General features: G+C 37.8%; 1 protein-coding gene across 1 annotated transcript in view; it reads left to right on the top strand.

Moving 5' to 3' along the window:
- The first annotated feature begins 5,003 nt into the window (after positions 1-5,003).
- Positions 5,004-24,094, top strand: part of LOC128608942 (potassium voltage-gated channel subfamily H member 7-like) — a 77,019-nt gene continuing 57,928 nt past the window's right edge. The window contains exons 1-2 of the mRNA XM_053627172.1: positions 5,004-5,783; positions 7,759-7,989. Coding sequence (XP_053483147.1) covers positions 5,708-5,783; positions 7,759-7,989 — 307 coding nt within the window. The 5' untranslated portion in view covers positions 5,004-5,707. The remainder of the gene's footprint in view (positions 5,784-7,758; positions 7,990-24,094) is intronic.

The following is a 24,094-nucleotide window of genomic DNA, read 5'->3' as shown; positions in this document are numbered from 1 at the left end:
ATGTTAACTCTGCTCAGCCTGTACAGTAATCTCAGTGATTCCAATTACACACACCCTGCTGGGTTCTAGGTCAGTTTCAGTGTTTAAAACGTCGGCAGATCTCAACTCTTGAATCACAGAATTCTCCTTTGTAGCTTTCACAGACACCACTGTTAGTGTTCCTACTCCATCCGACTTTTTTGGGAAGGAGAAGGAGCATATTGATAAGTGACCCACCAACTCATTCTCCCTTTCCATGGTGTTCAGAAACGGGCCCACTGCACTATTCATTCTGGATGCCGCCATAATAAATAACATAAATAACTAAATAAATAACTAAATATATATCAGAGATAGAAAAAAAGATGAGAGGAAGAGACAAACACACTCACATTCAACACGATCCACCCACTCACTCCCAGCATGCACTCAGAGAGAGACAGAGAATGAATGAATAACTGGTTAAATGCAGGAGTGGCCTGAGTGTGATTTAATAAGAAAGCACAGACAAATCTGTAAAGCCAGAGGCAAACATTGCACTGCCTGAGAGCCATACTTAGAGATCACTTAATGATCGCTGCAAAAACAGACATATACACACTCTGGGATACATACATTACACACTGGCACATGAATATCACATTTATAATCACAATCAAATCTGTATTTCCCTATATTATCATTTTACTCACTGCCCACTGGAACTGACAGTGACTGTCAGCAGCATTTGGGGCATCATTCATTTTCTCTGTGCAAGTCTTATCTCATGTCAGGAGAAAATTACAGCTCCCAAAACATCCGAGGATCTGCCATCTCTCATGCATTACCATGACTGACTCTACAGTGATAGAACAGGGAAGTTGAGCTCTGTGTTGCTCACCAGGGGAAGCGGTTCTCATTTCTCTTTCCATGTTTGATAAAAATGATGGCTTCTGTGGTTCTCCTACAGCTGTAAACAATAACACCTTCTTCTACAAGGGATTCTCTAGTGTCTGTTGCAACAGGAAAGAGAACCAACATAATACAGCAAATATTACTGTATACTCTTAGTCAGTGCATTGAAATATGTCTCATACAGCTCTGTATTTGCTTTCAAGCAGAAAGTACAACATATTGTGAGATCTAAAGAGAAAATATTGCCTGTCAGCTCTGACCACTCACGGTGCTGTGTTCCTCTAGTAAGAGGAAAAGATTGGAGAAAATCATTAGAGTCTTCTCACACAAGGCATTTTCTCTCCCAGCAGGTCCCCTCACATGTGTGAGAGCCTTGGGATAACCAACACCTCAGGACTCGGACTAACTGACAGCTGCATGGCTTCTTTCTCCAGGCCTCTTGAACAAGGGCCCTTCCCATATTCCATCTCTATACATTTAATATAGCAGAATTTATCCTGATGTAAATGGTGGAGTGGACATCTAACATACAACATGCGTGTCACAAATAAATATACAAATATTGACCAGTGCTACAAATGAACATACAAATACAGAGACAGATTCTACTGTGTTTAGACAATGATGTGCATATGAGGTGTATAGTAGAGAACTGTAATCTACTAGATAATAAAAGTTTAAGGTTTTTTTATGAATAAATAAAAATATGATAAATGATACAACAAATGTAAAATATTTTGAAGAATAATACAAGAAAACAAACAAACAAACAAATAGTTATTTATTCATCAGTCCCTCAAGGATTTTGTGATTTTGTGATGGCACAAATTAACGCAAAATCAAGCAAATTCTGCAATATTCAGAAGAGCTTGCAATTTTTCAAAATTACCACAAATTTTATGCAAATTTGGGCTGAGATGTCATAACGCACATTCAGCCAAAAGCCCTCTTCGACTCACGTGCGTCGAACATGAGTATAGTTAAAAGGTCTCATTTACCAACAAGCATCACTGCAAAAACCCGTGCAAAACAATTTCGTGCAATTCAAGTAGTTTTCTGGAAAAAAAAAAAAAACACAAAATACACAATTTTTTTTTTTTTTTTTTTTTTAAATCTGTAGCAAAATCAAGCATTTTTGGCCACAACAAACACCAGTGAAATCCTGTTTGGACTGATTTATAGAACCTTAAAGGTTTAATGTGGTTCAGTAAAGAACCTTTTAAAAATATTTTTATATGGCACAGAAAAAGGGTATCACTTTTGTTATAAAATAACCTTTTTGGTACTATTTAGAACCCTTTTTGCTATAAATCAGTTTGTCCAATAACTTAGTTCTTGACTATTGTCCTTTAGTTTGAGTCCTCATTTTTGCATATTTGTTCCACTTTTGTTACTTTTGTCTGAAAAACTGGTGGTAGCACATTGTACAATAAATTTCATTTCATTTATGTGTAGTACTGTTATTCCCTTGCACCTATGCAAGTTGCAGTAAGCTGTGGGTACTTACGGAGTGATGGCAACAGTGTCTTTGCCAACAGTCCATTTTTATGGCCTTTAAAGTCTTGTTTTAATAATGATATAGAACATCTTGTTTACAAATAAAATGTTGATATTGTGAGCAATCTTACTATCCTTCACTATTTTATCACTTTGTAATTAGTTGACTAATATGCAAATAAAAACATTAAAAAGCAATTTGGCAGCATTTAGTGACAGGAGGAGACGATTCATTCTACTGTAAGATTGCTGCTGCTTGCATCTTCGTGCTTCACATCCTGAGTCTCCTTTTTTTCTGAATGGAGCAGATGGATGTTGAGTCCCTTTGAAATACTGGGACAGATGTTGCAGGCAGACAGACTTTCCATTCTGCACACATTTGCATTTTTAAGCACAGCAACAGCAGCAGTAAGAGAGATTAGCGGGACACGGTACGGGTGCAGGGTGGGACCCTTTCATTAAATATGCGTCGTGTTTATTCCGGCATTAAAGGTTCAGAAAATGTAGGCCTAGGTTCACATAAGCCTAGAGTGTATTAAAAAGGTAAATATTATAAATAAATTACTAAAAAGCCATAGAAATGCTGCTGCATGAAGGTTCAAATAGGCTGCATCAGTACCATGGACAGATCACAGTGTCAGAGCACTCTTTAGACCTTAAGCCCTGATTTTCCTGCTGTAAACGTATCTGAGCTCCGAAACAAGATCCTCAGACCCGAGGCAAACCAGGCATTGCTCCCTCCAGGCAGGGCTGATCGTTAAGCATGAGGAATCTGTATAGCAAACCAAATTCACAATCATGTTTTTCCCTGTTCCCAAAATGAGCACACATGCAGATGGAGCAGCGACCTGCTCCTGCATGTCAGGAGAAGGCTGGCAAAATCATGTGATCAGAAGCAGTCATTTGTCCCTTGTTTACAGCAGACAACAGAGTTTGTCCTGCTAGATCGGGGATTCCTTCACATGAACGGTGCGATTTGTGAAGCTACAACACAATGCACAACAAGGCAACAGATTACAACAGAATGATATGTATTGTGTAGAAAGTGTGCATTTAGCCACATCAGAAATAAAGGTAGTCCTTGTCACCGGGGTGGTACAGTACCATCAAGTGGACAACTTTTTCACCTTTTAACATGGATCTTTTACCTTTCATAGGTAGCAGTGGTGGCTTAGCAGTTAAGGGGTTACTGATCGGAAGGTCGGGGGTTCAAGCCCCAGCACTGCCAAGCTGCCACTGTTGGGCCCTTGAGCAAGGCCCTTAACCCTCTCTGCTCCAGGGGCGCTGTATCTTGGTTGACCCTGTGCTCTGACGCCAGCTTCCTGACATGCTGGGGTATGCAAAGAAAAGAATTTCACTGTGCCTATGTATATGTGACCAATAAAGACTCATTATCATTATCATTATATAATTTAAGGTACACAATTGGACATTAATCCCCACTTAAAGCTTTACTCAAAAATAATTAGGTAATAATTAGGTAAACCAAATGCACTTACTCAGGCAAAGGATACATGCTTAAGGTGCAAATGATACTCGCCTTGATTATATCACCCCAAGCAACAAGGAAAAGCAGAGTTGGATGCCATTATTACTGAGACGGTCCCATCATGCTAGCAGCACATAGCAGTACCTACCTCTTCCTGAAATACTTAAATTAGCACTTTAATTTAAAAAATGTACTCTCTGTGTGCTTCTCTCACTCTCTCTGTGTGTGTGTGTGTGTGTGTGTGTGTGTGTGTATATATGTGTGTGTGTGTGTGTGTGTGTGTGTGTGTGTGTGTGTATATATATATATATATATATATATATATATATATATATATATATATATATATATATATATATATATATATATATATTAGACAGACAGAGGCTGATAGTATTCTTAGTCTGTGACCTAGTGAACCAGTATGCAGATGTATTAACTGATAGAGACTTCAAATCACTTCTGTAAGTCGCTCTTGATAAGGGCATCTGCCAAATGCCACGAATATATATGTAGTATTCACTGCATATTTTACCTGAAAACCTTAATAATGTATAGCTGGACCTCAAGGACTACTATATTAAACGCTGTTTAAAGGTAAATCACATGCACTTTCCTATGTATTAAATACATCTTAGTAACAGAATATGAATTCTTGATGGTACCAGTCCAGTGACAAGTAAAAATACAATTTCATACCTTTATTTTTTGAGAATGTACAGTACACTTTTTGTGGCCAATGATATCCTGACAGGTGCACTGGGCCCATTTCATTTGTACTATTCTTGTGTCTACCCCCACAGTCTGTATGACACTTGTGCATACACCCAGGAGAGACAGAGGGAAAGGTCTGATTTAATGACTGTCGGCAAAAATACAGGCTACAGTTGACTTCCGTGTACATCTTGCAGATAGCAATGAGGCTCTAAATGCACTATTTTTCTTCACTATCTGGAAAAAAAGGGTTCATTTTTTTCCCTTGCTGTTCACCCCTTAAGGGTGCTTCTTTAGTATCTCTAGTACAGTATATATCTTTAACCTAGAAAGGTGCATTAAAGGACACACTTCTTTTAACTGTAAAAAAGTATGGTTCAGTTATGTACCTTAAATATTTTTTTAAATAAATAGGCTACTGTATCCACGATTCCAGGTGACTGATGCATATTAGAGGTACAAAACCACCTCAATGACAATGAAAAGTCCAGTTTAGTAGGCTACTATATTTAGAGTGTGTTTCTAACCGCAGGACACGTTGAGACCTGCTGACGTCACTGTGTTCTTGGTGACGAAATACATCTCCTTTTTAGCTTACCAGTTTACTTGGTCTTAACGAGTTCTATGTACATGTATTTATAGTTTGGAAAATCTATTTGATCCTATGGTTTACTGATTTGTCTGTGCTGCTGCTCCTCCTCCCTTCGCCGTGTGTGTAAATGAGGAGACTCGATCTGTGAATCTCTGCTCCGCTTCCTCCCTCATCTCATCTCATCTCATCTCATTTCATACCTCCTGACTGTCACTCGTTGTGGCTGGAGGTGTGAGCGCCGCCCAGAAGCGTCATGCACACGCTCTCATCGCGGACGGACGGAGTCCACCTGCACAAAGCGATGCTGCTCGAGCCGAATCCAACCCGAGCTTTCTCTTCCGCGATCGCGCGCCGTGTCCGCGACAAGTTCACGCGCAGGGTGCAGCTCTCTACCACCGGGTTTAATGAAAGTGGAAACGCAAGGCTAGCATGATTCTTTTTAACCAAAGGAGCGTGATCTGACAGAGGCTTTAACTTTTTTTCATTCTTTTTTTTTTTTTTAAAGAGCAAAAGCGCATTTGGACCTGATTATTTTTCTAATCATGCCTGTACGAAGAGGTCATGTGGCACCGCAAAACACATTTCTGGGACTAATAATACGAAAATTCGAGGGACAAAGTGAGTATTAAACTGGAGAACGGAATGATCTGTGACATTTCACAGGAACATCCCAGCATCCGGTCGCTTTGAAAACTGCAAGTGTTGGACACGATTGTAATTTGCCCGTTTTGTTAAAGTAGCTGAGTTAATGTAAATAGACATGTAGAAATGTATACATTTCTTATACATTTGAGGAGCTTGTCTTAATGCAGGACACAAAGACCATGCAGGACTCGGCTACAGAGGCAGAAGAAGAGACAGCATGAACACATGCTTTTCTTTTCTTTTTTTGATTTCTTCTCATCTATGTTTTTTTCTTTCCCTTTTCTATATTACCCAGTTGGAACTTTGGTGAAGATAGCTTGGGATGAGCGCTTCATGGTTGTGTGGGCTATTGATCAGTAGGGTATAACATGCGCTTGCATTTTCAAAGTGCTTTTTGTGTGTGTTTGGAAATTCTGCTCTGAAATCAGTGTTATAAGCTACTTGGGGAAATGGTTGAGATATGCGCAGCTTCAAATGTGAAATGAAACCAGGCTTAAACTGACCAGGCGGAAACATTTCCCAATCCTGTGTCTTTATGTTTTTGTCCGTCAGTGGTTGGTAAGGTCCTGAAATTGAAACGTAGACGTTGTACTTTTTGGAAAGGCGATTTCCAATGCAAATAGGCTTGGTTCCGACAGAGCTCAATTGCTATTTCATTGCTATATAGGTTAGGTGCGTATTGCAAAATAATCGGTACAGGTTCAGGACACTAAATATTTTTGTAGTTCTGGTCACGGTTTGTTAGACTGCAAGAGCAGCATGTATGTATCTGACCAAGGTCCTGAAATGCACTTTCTCCCAGCAAACCCTCTTCTAGGTTATAAGAGGGAAGAGAAAGGAAGCAATAAAGACTGAATCTGTGAGCTAAGCTGGGTTTAATATCTTGAGGAAAGGGACAGGAAAGTGCCAGAGCTCTAGACTCTCTTTTTCCATTATTATTTTATATATATATATATATATATATATATATATATATATATATATATATATATATATATATATATATATATAATTTATTCCACTTCTCTGTGCTAAGGTAGCTGTGTTTATGTAATGGAGATAGATCAGTATAATTTAGTCAAAAATGCCAAACTGTGTTCACTATTCATGTAACGCTAAATACAAATGATTATTGACACTGAATATATTCCAAAAACCTATTTTTCATCTTCCACAGGAATTCCAACAGGACTGCACAAAAATCCATAGTCTGATTGATTTAAATTTGTGGTCAGCAATTTTCAAAGCAATACACTGTCATATTTGGTAAAGTTATCCTCACATTCAGACGGCTATCAAAAAAATAATGTGGACCATCATCATCCCTCCAGATAAATTTACCTAAAGCTCTCCCTCTTGTAGTAGTAGTTAGGTACTCTAAACAGCACATGTGTATGTTTCGGAGGTGTGGCTTCAGAGGCAGTTGGGATGGGCTGCATTTGTTTGAATTTTGAGTTTCAAAGCAGCTTCAGCTCAGTCGCACCGAAATGGTTGATTATAAACAAAGTGCACTGTGAATGTTATGTCAAATACCTCAGTGACTCAGTGTTTTTTTCACCATTGACATAGTGTCTTGTGGATAGTGTCATTCATCTTTAACAGTTTTTCTGATTTTCTTAGAATACATAAAGAAATATATCATGTATGCACATTTAATATACAATTTCTTATAGAAGATAAGCATCACAAAAGGAATACTTTCCCGTCTATTGTTGCAGAATGAAAAAAAGCCCAATGTTGCTGTTTCAAATGAATGAAAGAATGAAAAACATTAAATGTGAAGTCTTTTGAATTCAAATAGTAATGAGCACACATCAAATTTTCAGAAGTTTACACATAAATACATGGAAATGTCTTTTTTTTGAAGCCACATGATAAAATTCAGAGACATTATATTGGCATGCATATTTGATGAAAAAGCTGACCTTTATTTTCATGTGCTCTGCAGATAAAAATTTTATCATAGCAAATGCTCGCGTCCAGAGCTGCGCAATCATCTACTGTAACGACGGCTTCTGTGAGATGACTGGTTTCTCCCGGCCAGACGTTATTCAGAGGCCCTGCATGTGTGACTTCCTGCATGGAGAGAGAACCAAGCGGCACTCCATTGCCCAGGTAGCCCAGGCTCTGCTGGGTTCTGAAGAACGCAAGGTGGAGATCACTTACCACCGCAAAGATGGTGAGTCTCACCAATTCTGTTTCATTTTGAGAATCTGTGACTAGCTCTTGCCTTCCATGAATGAATATAAATAAGTGCTATGGCTTCTGAAAGGAAAGACAGATAAAGGAGAGAGAAAGGACGTAACAAGTAAGCTCTTTCAGTGGTAATATGGTATCATTACCAAGCACTTTGTATGAAAAAGTGGGAGCCCAGGAGAGAGCCTAAACCTTTTTATATCACCCCTCTCTCTCTCTCTCTCTCTCTCTCTCTCTCTCTTTCTCTGCTCCTCTGATTCCATCTCATAACGCCTCATTTTGTCAGGAGGCTGTTTTCTTACTGATTTGCTTACCGAGCCGAGTATAACTCCAGCTCTAATGGAAGCAGTGTCCATTCTCATGCAAGTAGCTCCTCAGACAAATTCAACCCCAGTCTTGTCTATCCTTCTGAACACATATATAACAAAACACACTCATAGCTGTTTTCAGGGTTCTGTCATCAGCAAGTCTCCCCTTTGCAGAATAGGTGTCTGTGGAGTTAGCACATGTGCAACAGTATATTTCTTCTGTTACCAAACTACTGAAATATTGATTAAGCATTGCATATTGTGTTGCGAAGCTGTGATAGTAGCAATATATGGCCTCTGATAATGTAAGATTATTTGAACTGAATCATATTTGTATTAGTCTCACAAGCTTTCACTAGAGAGTCTGGTACTTTTCTTATTATGACATGTGGCCAAGAATCACCTCTGTTTATAGAAAAAGGCCATTAGACTGATGACCAGTCAGACTTTTTCCATCCTTTTTCCATAGCCAGCCACAAAGATGTGAGCTTATCTAGTTTCCTTGCTGCCGTTTCAAACTAAACTCTTGGATAATTTTTTTTATCTAGCCACTTTATCTTAAAAGCTAAATGAGCTAAAAAGCTCATTCTGTCATTTTTGATCAACTGTTTGTTTTCCCATTGGAAACTGGCAGTCAAATTTGTACATAAGTTTATGGTGAGCCAGCCATCAAGATAGTAGAGCTTGTGTGTCCAATTCTTTGTGGTCCACAGACATGGAGCCTGAGCCTGAAATTATACTTTAAGAGTTCTTTAAGGGCTCATTGGATAATTAAGGATTCTTAGCCACTGCAAAGGTTGTAATTGGACTGGAAAATTTCTAAAGCTATAAGGGGTTTCCAATAGAGGTAACCCAAGAACCCTTTAGGTTTCACAATGTTCTAAGCATGTAGGGTTGTGGACATTGAAAACATACACAGTTGTAGAGATAACTAGTGTCTTTAATAGTTCATTTATAGCTGCTCCGTGGGTAGGTTACTCTGAGACTCAGAGCTGAGGAAATGTTTTATTCAAATAGTGCGAGAAAGAACATTTAAAAATAATGTCTGGAAGAGGAATAAAACAGACATTGCACAATAGTGGAGGTATAATCACTGCCTGTGGCAGGTAGAGGAGCTCTCAGTTGAACACTGCAATTTAACTGCACCTAGTGTAGAGGAACATAAGAGAAAACAAAAACGATTGTGCTTGGTTATAGTGCTTTTACAGCTATTACTGAATCTTTCTAAGACATTATTGTAACAGAGCGTTGCATGTGGCTAACAAGCATCAATTATTTGTCCATATTTGATTAATGGAGATAATTGAGAAGAGTGCATTACTGCTAGATAGCTTGCACTGCCTATTCAGAAAAGTGTGACTTATGAATAACTGGATTTGGTAATCCAATTTCAGACTTGAGACAGCGCAATGAAGACAGACAGGCCTGAGTATATAGTGCATAGTATTTGTTGCATTGAAGCTACAGTTAGAGAGATAGACCCATTTTTATTGTGCTTTCATTGTAGTTCATTCGTCAGGCTTGAGAACTGTAACTATTTGCTAAATATCCTAAGCGCAGGTTGGCACTAAATTGTATTGTACGTTATACAAGGGTATCTTTGTTGACTCATACCTACAGGGTTCCTGGTTTGATCCTGAGCTCGGGTTGCTGTCTATGTATAGTTTCTTCCTGTGTCTGTGTGGGTTTCCTATAGGTTCTCTGGTTTCCTCCCAAACATATCAGTAGGTAGATTGGCTATGCTAAATTGTCCCTAGGTTGCAAATGTGTGTGTGAAAGTGTATGTGTATGATGCCCTGTGATGGACCGCGATGCCTCATTCCCAGTGTTCTGGATCCACCATGACTTATGGTTAAGTAAAGGAATATAGTTTTTGGCAGGAGATGCAGAGGATCTTTTTAGAGGGAGGTTTCCAGAGGAAAAAGCCTGTCTAGGAATCTTTACTCTTTCTCTCTTTGTGAGCTGGAAATCACCCAAGGCCTCTGAACACTGTTTTAATGAGGATACAAATAGCCTATTGCAAATCGATTTTGTAATTCCTTTGTCACTGAGACTAAATCAATGGGTCACTTCAGGTTCTTTGTCTCTTACTATAAAGCCCTTGCACACTCGAGCGATAAGGCAAGCTTGTGATACACTCTCAGTCTTCCTGGGTCTGTCCTGGTGTGCTGTTCCTGCTTGCAAGCTGTCACGACCCTGCGATGAGAGATAGAAGCAGCATTTGTTTAGCTGTCTAAGGGCATGGGTTGGGGGAAGGAAGATGTTTGCGTGTAATTGGCTCCAGTGACAACTCGGTGCTGTACAGCATATGGATATGTCAGCTCCTCAGCTGCCTTAATTGACTCGTTACACCTGCAGGCCTTGACACAGATTCTCATGAGCCTGAGGAGAAAAATCTTAGCACTCGTGCAAAAATAATGATTGTTTTTTTCCACAGTTTTTTTTTTAAAATAGAATGTCTCCATCATTACCGAGCTTTGCTGCTGTACACTTTTTCCTCACTGTACATCCTTACTGTACAAATGTTTTTCATAGAAAATTCCACTTTTTCCTCAGGATTTTGCTTACTGGATCTCATTCTGAAATACTCTGTGTGCTCTCCTGCCCATCTTGGGTGTGATGAGAGAGAGAAAGACAGATGCTGTTGCAATTCTTGCTGAAGTCACACTGAATTAACTCAGTCCTGCAAACCCACATGCAGATGTGACACGCTGTCATTCACAAGAGCTGGCACTGAGACGCTCCCCACTGCCAACACTGCACTGCTATTCTCTCATGCTTAGACTTCAGTACATGACCGTGAACAACCAAGGTGATTGTCAGTCTTCTGCCACCATAAATAAAATGTGGGCTGTTTTAATGTCAAACAAAGAGTCACTTAAGAAGAATAGGTCCTCCGTCTCAGTGGTTACCTGTACAGGCAGGGAGATTCTTCAGCCATTTTTATTTTAGACAGCAGACTCTAGAAATGTTGCTGAATTAAGGGTTCTTTAATCAAAACGCTGCCAGGAGGCGCAATATGTTAGGATCATCACTGATAAATTACAGCTTCAGAAAGAAAAGAGATCGTGGTGGGAGAGAGTCAGGCGGAAAGTATGACTGTGATGTGTAAAGGAGATGGAAAGACCAGGAAAGACAGAGCTAGAGATCAAAAGAATATGGAGGAGCAAAAAATGTACAGAGACAGTGAAAGAAAGGGATATTGATGATTCTCTTGAGTGTAATGGCCTCATTGATCTTGCTTGATACACCGAATTCTGACACGGAGAGAGAAGGACCTACAACATGAGAGCAATGGGGGACAGTAGACAAATCAGTCCATCTATTTTACTCTGCTGCTAGACATGCTGAAGCACACTGGAAGCTGTGCAACATCCACTTTCCACATGAAGCATTTGATCTCATGAAGTCACCTCATGCATCTGTCACAGACTTGTTAATGATCATTTTGACATCAATGGAGTTCGTCATTACTAATTCATGCATTTTCTTGCAATGGCTTTTAGTTGATGAGTAGGCATAGCTCTTTGGCATTTGTATGAGTAGCTGCATTACAGATAATGTGATAATGTAATAATACATAATGCCTTCTAAAAGCGGAAGATGATACCAGCGTTCAGTGTGCGTGTGTGCATGTATGTTGCATGCGTGTAGTAACTAAAAGGATAATGGGTTGTTAACAGGCGTGCTGCTGCGGTGAACTGATGATGGACAAATGACATGTGGTGAGCAAAGGTGCAGGGTTTCAACAGCCCTCATCTCTGAAGCTCAGTCTCCATTCTCTACCACAAGTTAATGGTTCTGAGGCAGTTATTGGGGTATATGGGGGAATAAAGATGATCTGGCGTGTCAGTACAGTAGGTGTGCTTTCTGAGAGCTGGATGGTTGCTTCTGAAAGGACAGCATTAATTATTTATGCAGTAATGCCTCTTTGGTTACTTCTGCTGCTATTGTAAAACAATGGTGTATTTGGTTTGGCCAGTGGGTAAGCATGTTTAGTAGTGAAGTCAGACTGGCAGAGGAGTGAAGGTGGTGTGGGACTTAAAACCATATCACAAGACCTTTACAGATACATTTACAAGGATATTTTAGATGTTTGAGTCTGATTTATTAAATTATTTTCTGTAGACTGAAAATAAATTATTCGGTTACTGGTTTGGTAGTGTTTAGTCTGAAGATGGGTGATGTCTGTTTTGTAGGTGGAAGATTGTTGGTTTGTAATCCATAGATGGATGATGTATTGTTTGTAGATGGTAGGCAGTTGGTTTGTAGTCCATAGAAAGATGATGGTTGGTTAGTAGTTTGTATGATGGACTGGCATCCCAACCAGGGTGTGTTTCTCAACTTCCTCCCAGTGTTCCCAGTATAGGCTCTAAATCCAAGGTGACGCTGACTGAAAGTGAATAAATTCATGATGAGATAGTAGTGTGTATATATATATATATATAGATGATTGAGTCACTGTCCATAGAAGGATGTCGATTGGTTAGTAGGTTTGTAGGTGGGTAGTGTTTGATTACTAATCTGTAGAGGGATGATAGCTATTTTGAAGATGGACGATGGTTGGTTAGTTGTCTGGGTTATGGTTGTTTTGTAGATAGATGATGGTTAGTAATCTGCAAAGCGTTGATGGTTGTTATAATTTGATATGGTTGTTAGTAGTCTGTATATTTGAAGGTTGATTTGTCGTCTTCAGTTGGATGGAGTGTTGCAGCAGATACTCCAAAATTAGATAAACAGCTGCTGTCTCACACAGTTATACGGCAGCTGGTGATGCGTGAAGATGTGTCTGATTTTTATTTTATCTCATTGATGCCTGACAAGCAGTTGCTACAAATAGTCTGTAGTTATTATGGGGTCAGCAATGTTAGTCAGCACATATTTGTTGAGTATGAATTTTGGATTGCTTGACAGTTTGAACCAGTCCTAAACTTGCACAATTTTTATTTTCTTGGGCAATTTATTCCCTAGACTCCCCTTATACCTTATGTCTACTCAGCATTCTTGGTATCATCCCCTCACCCTTTACCCCATTATCAGCCCTGCTTGCCTCTCTATTATGCCGCCTGCCAATCCACAAAACACCCCTTTTTGCACTAGCAATTAGGCATTCTAGCCTAGGATGCATATGTGCATTGGGGGTGTGGCTTTGGAGGGAATGGTCAGCAGAGGAGCTGACTTTTTATTTATTACGAATATTTTAGTTTCAAAATGGCAAGCTTCTACTTCCTTCCACCAAACATACTGACTTTAACTATTGTAGATGTGAAGTGACATACAATTTTCTAGGCATTTCTTTATCTAAGTCTAAATGTGTGAGTGTGTGTTTGAGTGGATAATTATTTCTGCCAGTATTTTTGTATTTTTGTGACTTTCACATAACAAACTCAGTGAATTTTCAGAACTGCAGATTTTTTTCCCCTTTTGATCTCTAGTTGAGATTCATCATATCTTCCTTATCATCAGCACCCTCAAACAGCTCTTCATGAATGCCAGATGGGAGAAGCAGTAACTCATCCAGGGCATATGTCTGTCCAAAACATCACCATACTGGTGAATATGAAACAGAGCTGGTCAGCTCATGGACACCCTCTTGAAAGCCATCCAGGGGCATCCTGGCCATCTGTTGTTCCGTGCTGCCAGGGCTAACACCCATCCCTTTCTCTTATTTTACTTCTCACTGATTGGACTGAAAGCAGGAGTGAATGGACCACTAATCTGTCTCACATGCACCAGTGAGTCTAACTTAGGGCATAAAATAGCATATACTGAGATTTAGAAACTAAATCATCTATTGGATCTACTAGGGGGGAAAACAGCTTTGTTCTTCTCAAAACACAATCAATTATTGCTCACAGTGGGAAACACCAATAATGAAGGTTTGGCCCAATGCACTTTGTCCTGCTGTCTGCGTATTAAACCAAGCATGGCGGCACTAGTCACTCAGTAGTCCATGCAGTGACTTCAAGTGAGACTGATTAAAAATGAAAATAGGCCACAGGGCCTGGCTAGCAGCACTCTAGTAAGACTAGAGGGAGCCATATGGCCATTAGGCCGCAAAAGATTTAGCCCCTTCTCCTGCCTCACTAAGCCATAATTGGTCCGTTCCCAGAATGGTTTTGTGTACTATATCCAGCAAAACATCAATGTAACCAACCCTGTCAGAATGAATCAGAGAGACATACATGTCTTCTATGAGCCTGTTAAGGGTTTTTTTTTGTACTTGCTCATATTGTATTTATACATGATTCTCAAGCATAACGAAGAAATATGCTTTTAGAAAGAAGATATTTGACTTTAGAAAGAAGATATTTAGAATATTTTACTTTTAGAAAGAAGATTTGCTTATTGAGTTCACCTTCAAAATTAGATCATGCCATCAGTGGAATGAGGTAGAAGGATGATCTTACAGTGCTTTGTGGTTTGCATTTTTCTAATTGTTAAACATTGCTTTTTAACAACCAATGAGGTTTAATCTTTTGGTTGCATTTGGTCCTATTTCCTACCAGTGTGACTCAGCTGTTATTGGGATTAGTGAGCTTTTGAGACATTGAAAACAAACTACTCAGACCTTTACGATGCGGACATTAAGGTGCCCTTGACGTTTTGCATGTAGCCATGGCTTTGTGAACTGTACTGCATTTGCACTGTATTATGATTATAGTGCATTATCTCCATAGTGTTCAAAAGGCACTGGTTTAAAATGACCATCTGCTAGAGATTAAGTTAGTGTACTCTTTCAATCTGAGTGCACTCGTAAAATCCATTCATTCTGAATTTGACTGCCCGGAACAAAGACTATCTACACAATCTTCTTTGTCTTTATGTCCCTTTGCTGATGCAAGATTAAAATGTTCCGTTTAAACTGAATTACATGTAGGAGCATCAGGCATATAGCTGTGATTGTTTGCCTGAGTCATTATGCTCTGATGGCTTCTCTGCTGACTGAAATGTCTTTTTGTGTGTTGGAGAGTCAAATGGAGACCCATCATTCAGCTCTATCATGACTTAACATAGCCTCTCCTGAAGGCACAGCTACAATGGGGCTATTTTTAGCCCTAATGCTTTCAAACGCCTGTGAGTCTCATAGCAAATGAAACACAATCTTTTTTTTTTTTCCCCTGGGGTTGAAAATCAATCATTAATGTTTGAGGAAAATGGCAAAGGCTTTTTCAGGATATTGGTCAAAATTATAGTAAGCTAATCCTGATGTGTAATGAACAATCTTTATTTTGTTGATTTATTTATTCATTTATTTTAAATAAATGTGTGATCATGTTGTTTTCTGTGTAAATTACCTTGGTACCTTTTATAATAATTTGATTTGTACATTAATTAGGCTATAGTTAAAATAGCAGAGGTGATGAGAGTATAAATGAGATCATAGCACATTTTAATGCTCAGTCCAGTATCTATTATAACACCCTTGACTGTAATGAAACAGATTTGACTGCTATTGAAGACTACATGTCTGGACATGCCCTGTCTATGAGGTCTTAATACAACCCCAATTCCAGAAAAAGTTGGGATGCTGTGTAAAATGTAAACAAAAACAGAATGCAGTGATTTGCAATTCTCATGAACCCATATGTTATTCACAATAGAACATAAGTGTACCATTTTAAGAAAAAAAAAAGGTAATTTTGAATTTGATGACCACAACACGTCTCAAAAAATTTGGGACGGGGCAAAAAAAGACTGGAAAAGTAAGAATTGGGGTTGTAATTCCCCCACTGTTTTGATGAGAATAGTCAGACATTTTACTCTTTTACTTTTCTTACTTTTTCAAAAGAGAGTAATACATCTATTATGCAATACTTCCACAAAATATCCTTATTACAAATAATCAAGCTTTACAGCTTTATCAGGCTATGTAAATGAAATAAGTAGGATAAATAAAGATACATCTTATTGAGCTCATCAGTCTGGGGCTTGTGTATAATGACTACAAGCTGAATACTGGCCTCTGAGTGATCCATAGTGAGCGTCCATCTCAAGGGCTGAGAATGAACTTCATGGGTGAGAATATCTACTCACAGAGACGTCAGTGATGAGGCTCACAGCATTGTCAATGCAATCTTCTTTAGACAGTCACATTTCTCTAGGTGTGATTTATAATGTTAAAATTGAGCAACACTGATTTATTCAAGATCATTTTCTTGAATACATTAGAGCATACCTGTCCAGTCTTGCTGTACTGAACAAACACAGTGCTTGAAGTGGGATAAATAAGTCTCAGTATTCACTTTTTTCCACATGTTGGTATAAATAATTAAAAGTAATTACTAGTTTTATCAAATAACAAGTATACATGAATAAGACACTAAGCTGCCAGTGTTTGAAACAAACCATATATTACTTTGCGGAGAGAATTCAGGAGACAAACTACAGTCCTTTAGACTGTACCTTTTATAGTACCTTTAGAAAGACAGGAGAAAGAATAGCTAACAATTCATAACCATACAGGCATTTGACATAGATGTTTTGGTGTGCTAACTGTATAAAAGGCTGAATAACTTTTAACTGTGAGCCAGTGAAATTAGTTTTGGTGTCTAACCAAAAACTTGTTACTAGCAAGATAGTCCATTTGAGCCAGTGGCTAGTCTTGGGTAAAGCAGGGTACTGGCAGCTTATAAGTAGTGATGCTTTGCTACCATTGACACTACAAGTGCTAGAGGTTGCTGACCTCTGACAAATTGTATAATTTCACTGGTTTTTGCAATTGTATAATACCATTTTTGGTCTCCAGAGTCTCCAGTGTCTGGTTAGGGAATTAATATTTATAGCTGCTATAGTGCAAGTGATAGCAGGAACTAACTCTTCAACATGTAACCTTATACAGGTTAAAAAGTATGACGTATCATACAGAAATGAACAAAAAATATTAGCATTGGCAAAAATAAGAGTATCTGCTCTTGGAAAAAAATCACGGTGGTAATGACATCATGTTTTATTTATTAGTTAACAAATCATTAAGTATTTAGAATTTAAACATTAACAAATGTTTATTCATGACATTTGCTCATGTGTCCATACACATTTATTTGTTGTTATTTTTTTATTACCATGAACAAAAGTTATTCCTGATTTGAACATTTTTTGACAATTGTTTAACAAGTGTTTAAGTGAAATGGCCTGATCACTTCTTTGATCATTTACTTAGTGAAAGCCAGACACTTGATGGCTTCATGGCCAGCTTTGGTTTAATTATTGATGGTGGAAATAGTAATCTAATTAAATTTCCACCATCTCGAAAGGGCAACAGGCTTCACATCAGTGGACTCAGTACTGTATGCCCAGCACAAACTGAGCAGAGGAATCAGTAATCTACTGTAATTAGTCTGTGGATCCCTCACTACCTCTAAATTATATCATGGGACTGATTCACTAAATAGTGCACTTTTACTAATACACTGGTTTCATTGATGCTTTAGATATACTGTACATATATATTGATTCCATAACAGAACATTTGATTCATCTCATAAAAATAAGTCTTCGGTGGACTGAAAACATTTCTTTTTTTTCTAAGTAACTTGCATATATTTTAGAAAACGGTGTCTGCAATACCCTAATCCTCTCAAAATACAAAATAATATTGTAAATAGTCATATATTATGAGCAAAATTAACCACAGACTCTATGAACATGCACCTTAAACTGAAATACTAAACACACATCATATGAATCTCTACACAAGCGACTCTGAATATGCATCACCATGTGCATGTCGACGTCATTGCTGTATACATCAACAAGCAATAATTGTGTACAAATCTAACCACACTGTTGCATGATCCTCAGTAACAGAAGCTCAGTTGTCTTTCACCATAAACTGAAAACTCTAAACACATTTAATGGAAAATATCACCAATTGTAAATAGTGCTCTGTCTAAGCACAACATTTATGACAAAATATATAAAAAATTAAATTAAAATAAGACATAAAGATGATTTATATCATATTATTGTGTAAAATGCGTTTGGAAAGCAGTAAAAGAACACTGACTTTCATGGGACACATTCTGTACTTTATAGCTTTCCTTTGCACTTATTGTTGACCTGTAGTTCTCAAAGTGCTGTCTGGGGACCCCAGGAGTCCGTGAAACCTAGTCAGGGGATTTATTGTTTTGTGGAAATCAAAAAACACTGGTGGAAATCACAACCTGCTATTATCAAAGTTATTATGCCTATAAATAATGGCAAATGAGAATTTTAATAAAATGTGTTCTATGGGTGGAAAGTTCGGGGGTGGTGGGGGGAACTCTAATGGCTTAGTGGTTCGAATCCTATGTCCATGAAGCTTGCATGTTCTCCTCATCCTTCAGGGCTTTCCTCCGGGTACTACAGTTTCCTCCCCAGTTCAAAGACATGCATTGTAGCTGATTGGCATTTCTAAATTGTCAATGGTATATGAATGTGTGTGCAATTGTGTCCTGTGATGGGTTGGCAGCCCACCTTGTACCACGAGTCTCTGTCTGTAGTTTGAGAACTCCGGTGTACAGTAGTTTATTAATAGTTTATAGTTTCTTAATAAAACTGCAAAGCCGTTTATTAATAGATATGACATAAAATTTGACATATTACAAATAACAAAGATTATGACTATTGTGCATTAGCTTGAGTATACTAAGGTCTGCTACCTCACCCCAGCTCTCTCCCTCATCTCTCATTCCAGCTTTCTCACTGTCTGCCTCCTTGGAACTGACAATACAGCTTAAGTTCATCAGCATTCATCATTGTTGACTGCAGTTATAATTTCACAGTAATTTACTTTTTTTCACGACTGGTTGCACATTTTTTTGCACCTTGGCACATGTTTCTCATTAACCAAAGTTCACTTCACTTTTGCTTAAGCCATTGGCACCAAAGTGAATGCATTTTACTGAAGTTCAGTGTCAATGCCCTATCTTAACATAAATGTCAGGATAAACTCTCCTTCAACCATGATTCCAGCATAAGAGAAGCAGATTTTCCAACATGGTTAGAGATGTGATATAGAAAAAAACTATTAAATAATTTCCATAGCTGATTAGAAAGAAGATTTCACTTGCAAATGCTCAAAGTACAAAGTAAATAAATACGTCAAGTGAAATGCTAATTTCTATGTGTTTTTTTTCTAGTTGCTGTATACAGCAGTGACTCCAGCACTCACACTGTAATGGTTGTGTTCTAAATAAATCATACCAGTTTAAAGAAATATAGATGCAGACATGTTTTTGCATCGTAGAAATTCATACAATACATGGTTGTGGTTTTTTGCTTGGAATATTTTATTTTGATGAGTGTTTATGGCTTTGGAGTCAATGCACACATTATGAATAGCATGAGGATTTTCAAAATTTGTCCAGAGATTTGATAGATTTTGGGACACTGAGATTCTATTTCCAGAAATGTGTGTAAGCAATTGAGAAAGATTTCCTAATTACTACTAATTACTGGGGTCACTAGTGAAAGTCCACTATAGATTTTGAGTTCACTTAAAATTGTGTTTTTCATTTGCAAACACTAAAAGTCAGTAAACACATCAATAAATAATTGATCGTATGTCTGCAGTTTTGTGTGTGTGTGTGGTATTTTCAAGTCAAGTGTGTGTGTGTGTGTGTATGCTTCATTTTAAGAAACTTGTTCATGAGTTTATACTCACAATATATAAAACATTTATGAATATGTATATAATTGTGTGAAATAAAAGTAAAAGAAAGACACTGTTTCCAACAATGAGTGTAAATTACTGGGGGGAAAAAACGCATAAATGATTAATACAAATGAAGCAACATAGCCGTGTTAATTAATGCTTGAATTGGTATAAAATTTAAAGCATTTATTATTGGGCAAAAACTCCTTTCTGTTTAGACAGCTCTATTTTTTTCTACACATATTTGATATTTCTCTACCGAATGATGGAAAAATCTTTGGCCTCTACAATGCGCACCCTATAATTATTGAATTGGTCAGGTACCATAATTTGGTTTTCATTTGATTGAGCACTTCATCCTTGTTTGCTAACTCTTTACAGTTTAGTATTAAAGGTTTAGGCAAAACAACAAAGCTTTGTTTTTTGAGTAATGTGTGCCAGTGTGCAATAACTTGTTTAAGTACTTCTGTAATGATGTGTATGATGTGGGACTGGGAGTGAAGAGCACAGCAGCATGTTATTTTAGAATGGCAGAGAGACTCGTTGGGAAGGAGATGAGAAGACGGGTTAGGCTTTGACTAGCTTACTGACCTCAGGGCGGCTTTTAAAAGTGAAAGAAGGCCTTTTGACAGCCAAGTGCATGCTCCAAAGGGAAAGACTGTTCTTACACAAAGTTAAATGGCCTGGGACGAAGGTGAAGCCGAGCGGAAAAAAGAGTCTATAAGATTTGCTTCATCCCGGCAGCCTGAACTTTTGACATTCCATCAGTTCCAGGTAGAGAGGAGAGCTGCTTAGAGACAAAAAAATACTAATGTAGTGTGAGTGTGTGTATTTGTGAGTGTGTAACTACTCACTGTGTGAATGAGAGAGATTAGGAGCATTTATGCATTTGTGCGTAAATGAGTAAATAAATGAGTATAGTACCTTTGTGTGAGTGAGCAAATAAAATGTGTAGTATGTGTGTGAGTGAAAGAATCCATCTTTGTATATTTACAGCATGTGTGTATATGAATAAATGTGTGGGCACTTACAGCGGAGTACCGCTTTACTGTAATGGGTGTTATTTATATCAGAAAAGGTGTAACGTTAAGTACTTAACAACATACGCACATATTCATAAAATAAAACTACAACTGAGCAAGTCACAGCTGGATTACTGTGTTTACTATTAACCCCAAAACCAAGCAGTGTGCAGTGTCCGAAGGCAATCACAGGTTGTTTAGTGGTTTTACTGAAACATGGCACAGGAACAATACGTTTTATTACAGAATTGCCACCGTCACACTTTTACCCGAAAAACACCCAAAAACAATGATTGCATCAGCTCTCCGCCTGCATGTTCCACACAGACGGGACATTTCCATTCTCCAGCCAATCACAGGCTTTTCAACATCAATACCCAATTACAATTTACAATTGGAAATCCCCTAAAGCTAACATAGTATTCATGTAATGTAAACAGCAAAAACACTTTCTTGGTGAATAAACACCACAGCTATTTCTGAAAATCCCAAAACAAGCAACAAATCATTGATGCACCAGGTTTTAATTATGTTTTTGAGTTACATGAAGAGCAATGTGATTTTACACAGGTGATTTTACAACATCTTCCTCATTTAAACGGGGCATAGAAATAGTGTGCGGAGAGAGTATGTGAGTGATTGACTGAATATTAGTCTAATCATGCAGGAACATTTCATGCAGAGAACATTTCAAAATAAACTGGAGAGAGAGAGAACTTGAAAACTTGAAAAAAAGAAGGAGTGAGCTAAATATGAGCTAATCAGAACGGACACAGAAACAGCTGTATTGCTTCCCGTACTAAAAATTTACACCAAGACTTTCTTGTGGAGGTTTATTAGAAATATATTTCTTTTTCTTTTATATATTTTTGTTGGATACACATGCTAAAAAAATGTTCACGTACTATTTAGAAGTGTTGGGTCCGAGTCCACCTTTGTCGAGTCAGAGTCGAGACCAAGTCCTTAACCAATCAAGTCTGAGTCCGAGTCCAAAAGGGGCCGAGTTGGACTTAAGTCCAAGTCCCAGAGCCGAGTCCGGCTGAGTCCCGAAATTAATTAAATTTAAAAAAGATTTGAAATTGCGATTGCAAACTCAACACTGAGCTGTTAAATTAATATTTTAACCTTCACAGACCAATGGCAACATAAATGTAACAAAAATACCAATATTTCATCTTCCATTGCCATTTAATATTTTTTGATGTCATCAGCACCTCAACTAGTTTCCTATCAAAAATGGTTTCGAAGAAAAAAAGGGATATAGAGGCATATATAGAACTTCTATTATATTACAAGTGTATGAAAATACAAATGAACCTGTTTTGTTATTGGATCACACTATATTGTGTCCTCCAGTTTGAGCTGACATTATTTGAAGCGTCTCCCCCACAGTTATATAGGCTGAGAGAGAGAGAGTACAGAGTAGAGTTACATTTAGCAGCAGGTCGTAACAAAAAGCTTCCTGCTTTATTACTGCTTTAAATCTGTCTATGAAGAACAACAAACTAATTTCTGAACACAGCTCTATTCTTGTAACGTTTTTTCATTTTAATTCCTTAAATTACAAAAAAAAAAAAACAGCAGGGTTTGATATTTATTGCATTAAGAAGTACAATTCACATTTTACATGAAATTCACGACTGGAATCAACAAATGCTAATGTTTAGGATTGGGCGATATGACTACAATCTTATTTCATGACAACGATACGTTTTTTCAGGTAGGTCTATCAATAGTATTCAATTAAGAAATACTACGGAAATTGAATAAAGTAATTAAATGTAAAATAAAAAAAACTTCACTGTTTCATATACTGTGATTCTCATTAAATTTACTGAAGTTATTCAGTCAAAGGAATGAGGGATTTTCTTTTTGTCTTTAGTTGTTTGCTTAACATTAATGACACAGACAGCAGCAGGTTTATTAGACTGCTGTCACTTTAAGATCTAATGCACAGATCCACTATACTGTACTGACACACATCCAATTTTTTCCCCAACTGTTTACATTCACTTAATACATAACCAACTGTGTTTGCATTAATACTTGGCCAGACCTGCATTTTGACATGATCTGTGTGTATTTATTTGACTGTCCAAGCTTAATAAGCCACTAAAGAGAACTCAGTTCAGTACTCGCACGATGAGGCGGCTTTGTGCGCACACACACACACACACACATATACACACACACACACACAAACATACATACATACACTCATTTTTAAATATTTTCTTAGCAGTCTCAGTGCTAATAGCTAAATGTTAAATGTGATATTAAAATATATACAATTATATGTTATTCAACTCATTTAGTCGTGTTTTTATTCTATGACAACTTTATAGAATAAGTCTACTGGGATTTGGCCCCATCACGTAGGACATCAATAGAGTAGCTCCTTAGCAGCTAGCCAGCTACTTTAAATAACATAAGCTATCCTAATGAGCAAATTACACCTGTTAAACTCACCTCAACATGTCTTTTTTCAATTATTTAACCCCCCCATGGGCTATCAAAGTTGCTGCTGAAAATTTGCAAAACTGTTTTAATTTTTAACCCCTATGAAGCAGGGGTACACTTTAGTGTAGTCTGGGGTAAAGTGAGTTTTGTATTTTCTTTTTTTTTTTTGGACACTCTGCCATGACGCTGCATAACACTACAGTGATACTGAACTACAGTGGTACACTGAACTGATAGATGAACTGAAGAGAGAGAGAGTTCAACTTTAAAGCTTGCCCTCAAAGAAAACTGATAGGTCTACCTAGCAGAAAGAGAGACCAATCAGGATACGCTCTCTGTCACTCTCTCTTCTTGTCACTCACTTTCTGCTCCTACTGGTCTCTCGCTCACTCTCAAATATATGGATTTTTTTTGTCAGGGAGCTGCTATCAGTATACAGGAGACTCACTGAACTTCCGGGAGAGGTGGGATGTCTGTTTATGTTGTTGTTTATTTTTTTTATTATTATTTTCATGTTACACATGACATGGACTCGACTGTACTCCGAGTCCAAAATGAATTACCGAGTCCAAAATATCAGATAATAACTCGTGATAAATTGGGTTTCACAAAACTTGGAGTTGTGTTAAATTAATAAAGCAATTCTTCAGAGGCAGAATT

The sequence above is a fragment of the Ictalurus furcatus genome, chromosome 6 (genome assembly GCF_023375685.1).
Source record: "Ictalurus furcatus strain D&B chromosome 6, Billie_1.0, whole genome shotgun sequence".
Lineage (NCBI taxonomy): Eukaryota > Metazoa > Chordata > Actinopteri > Siluriformes > Ictaluridae > Ictalurus > Ictalurus furcatus.
The sequence above is the reverse complement of the archived record's forward strand: the minus strand, read 5'-3'. Positions and strand labels throughout refer to the sequence as shown.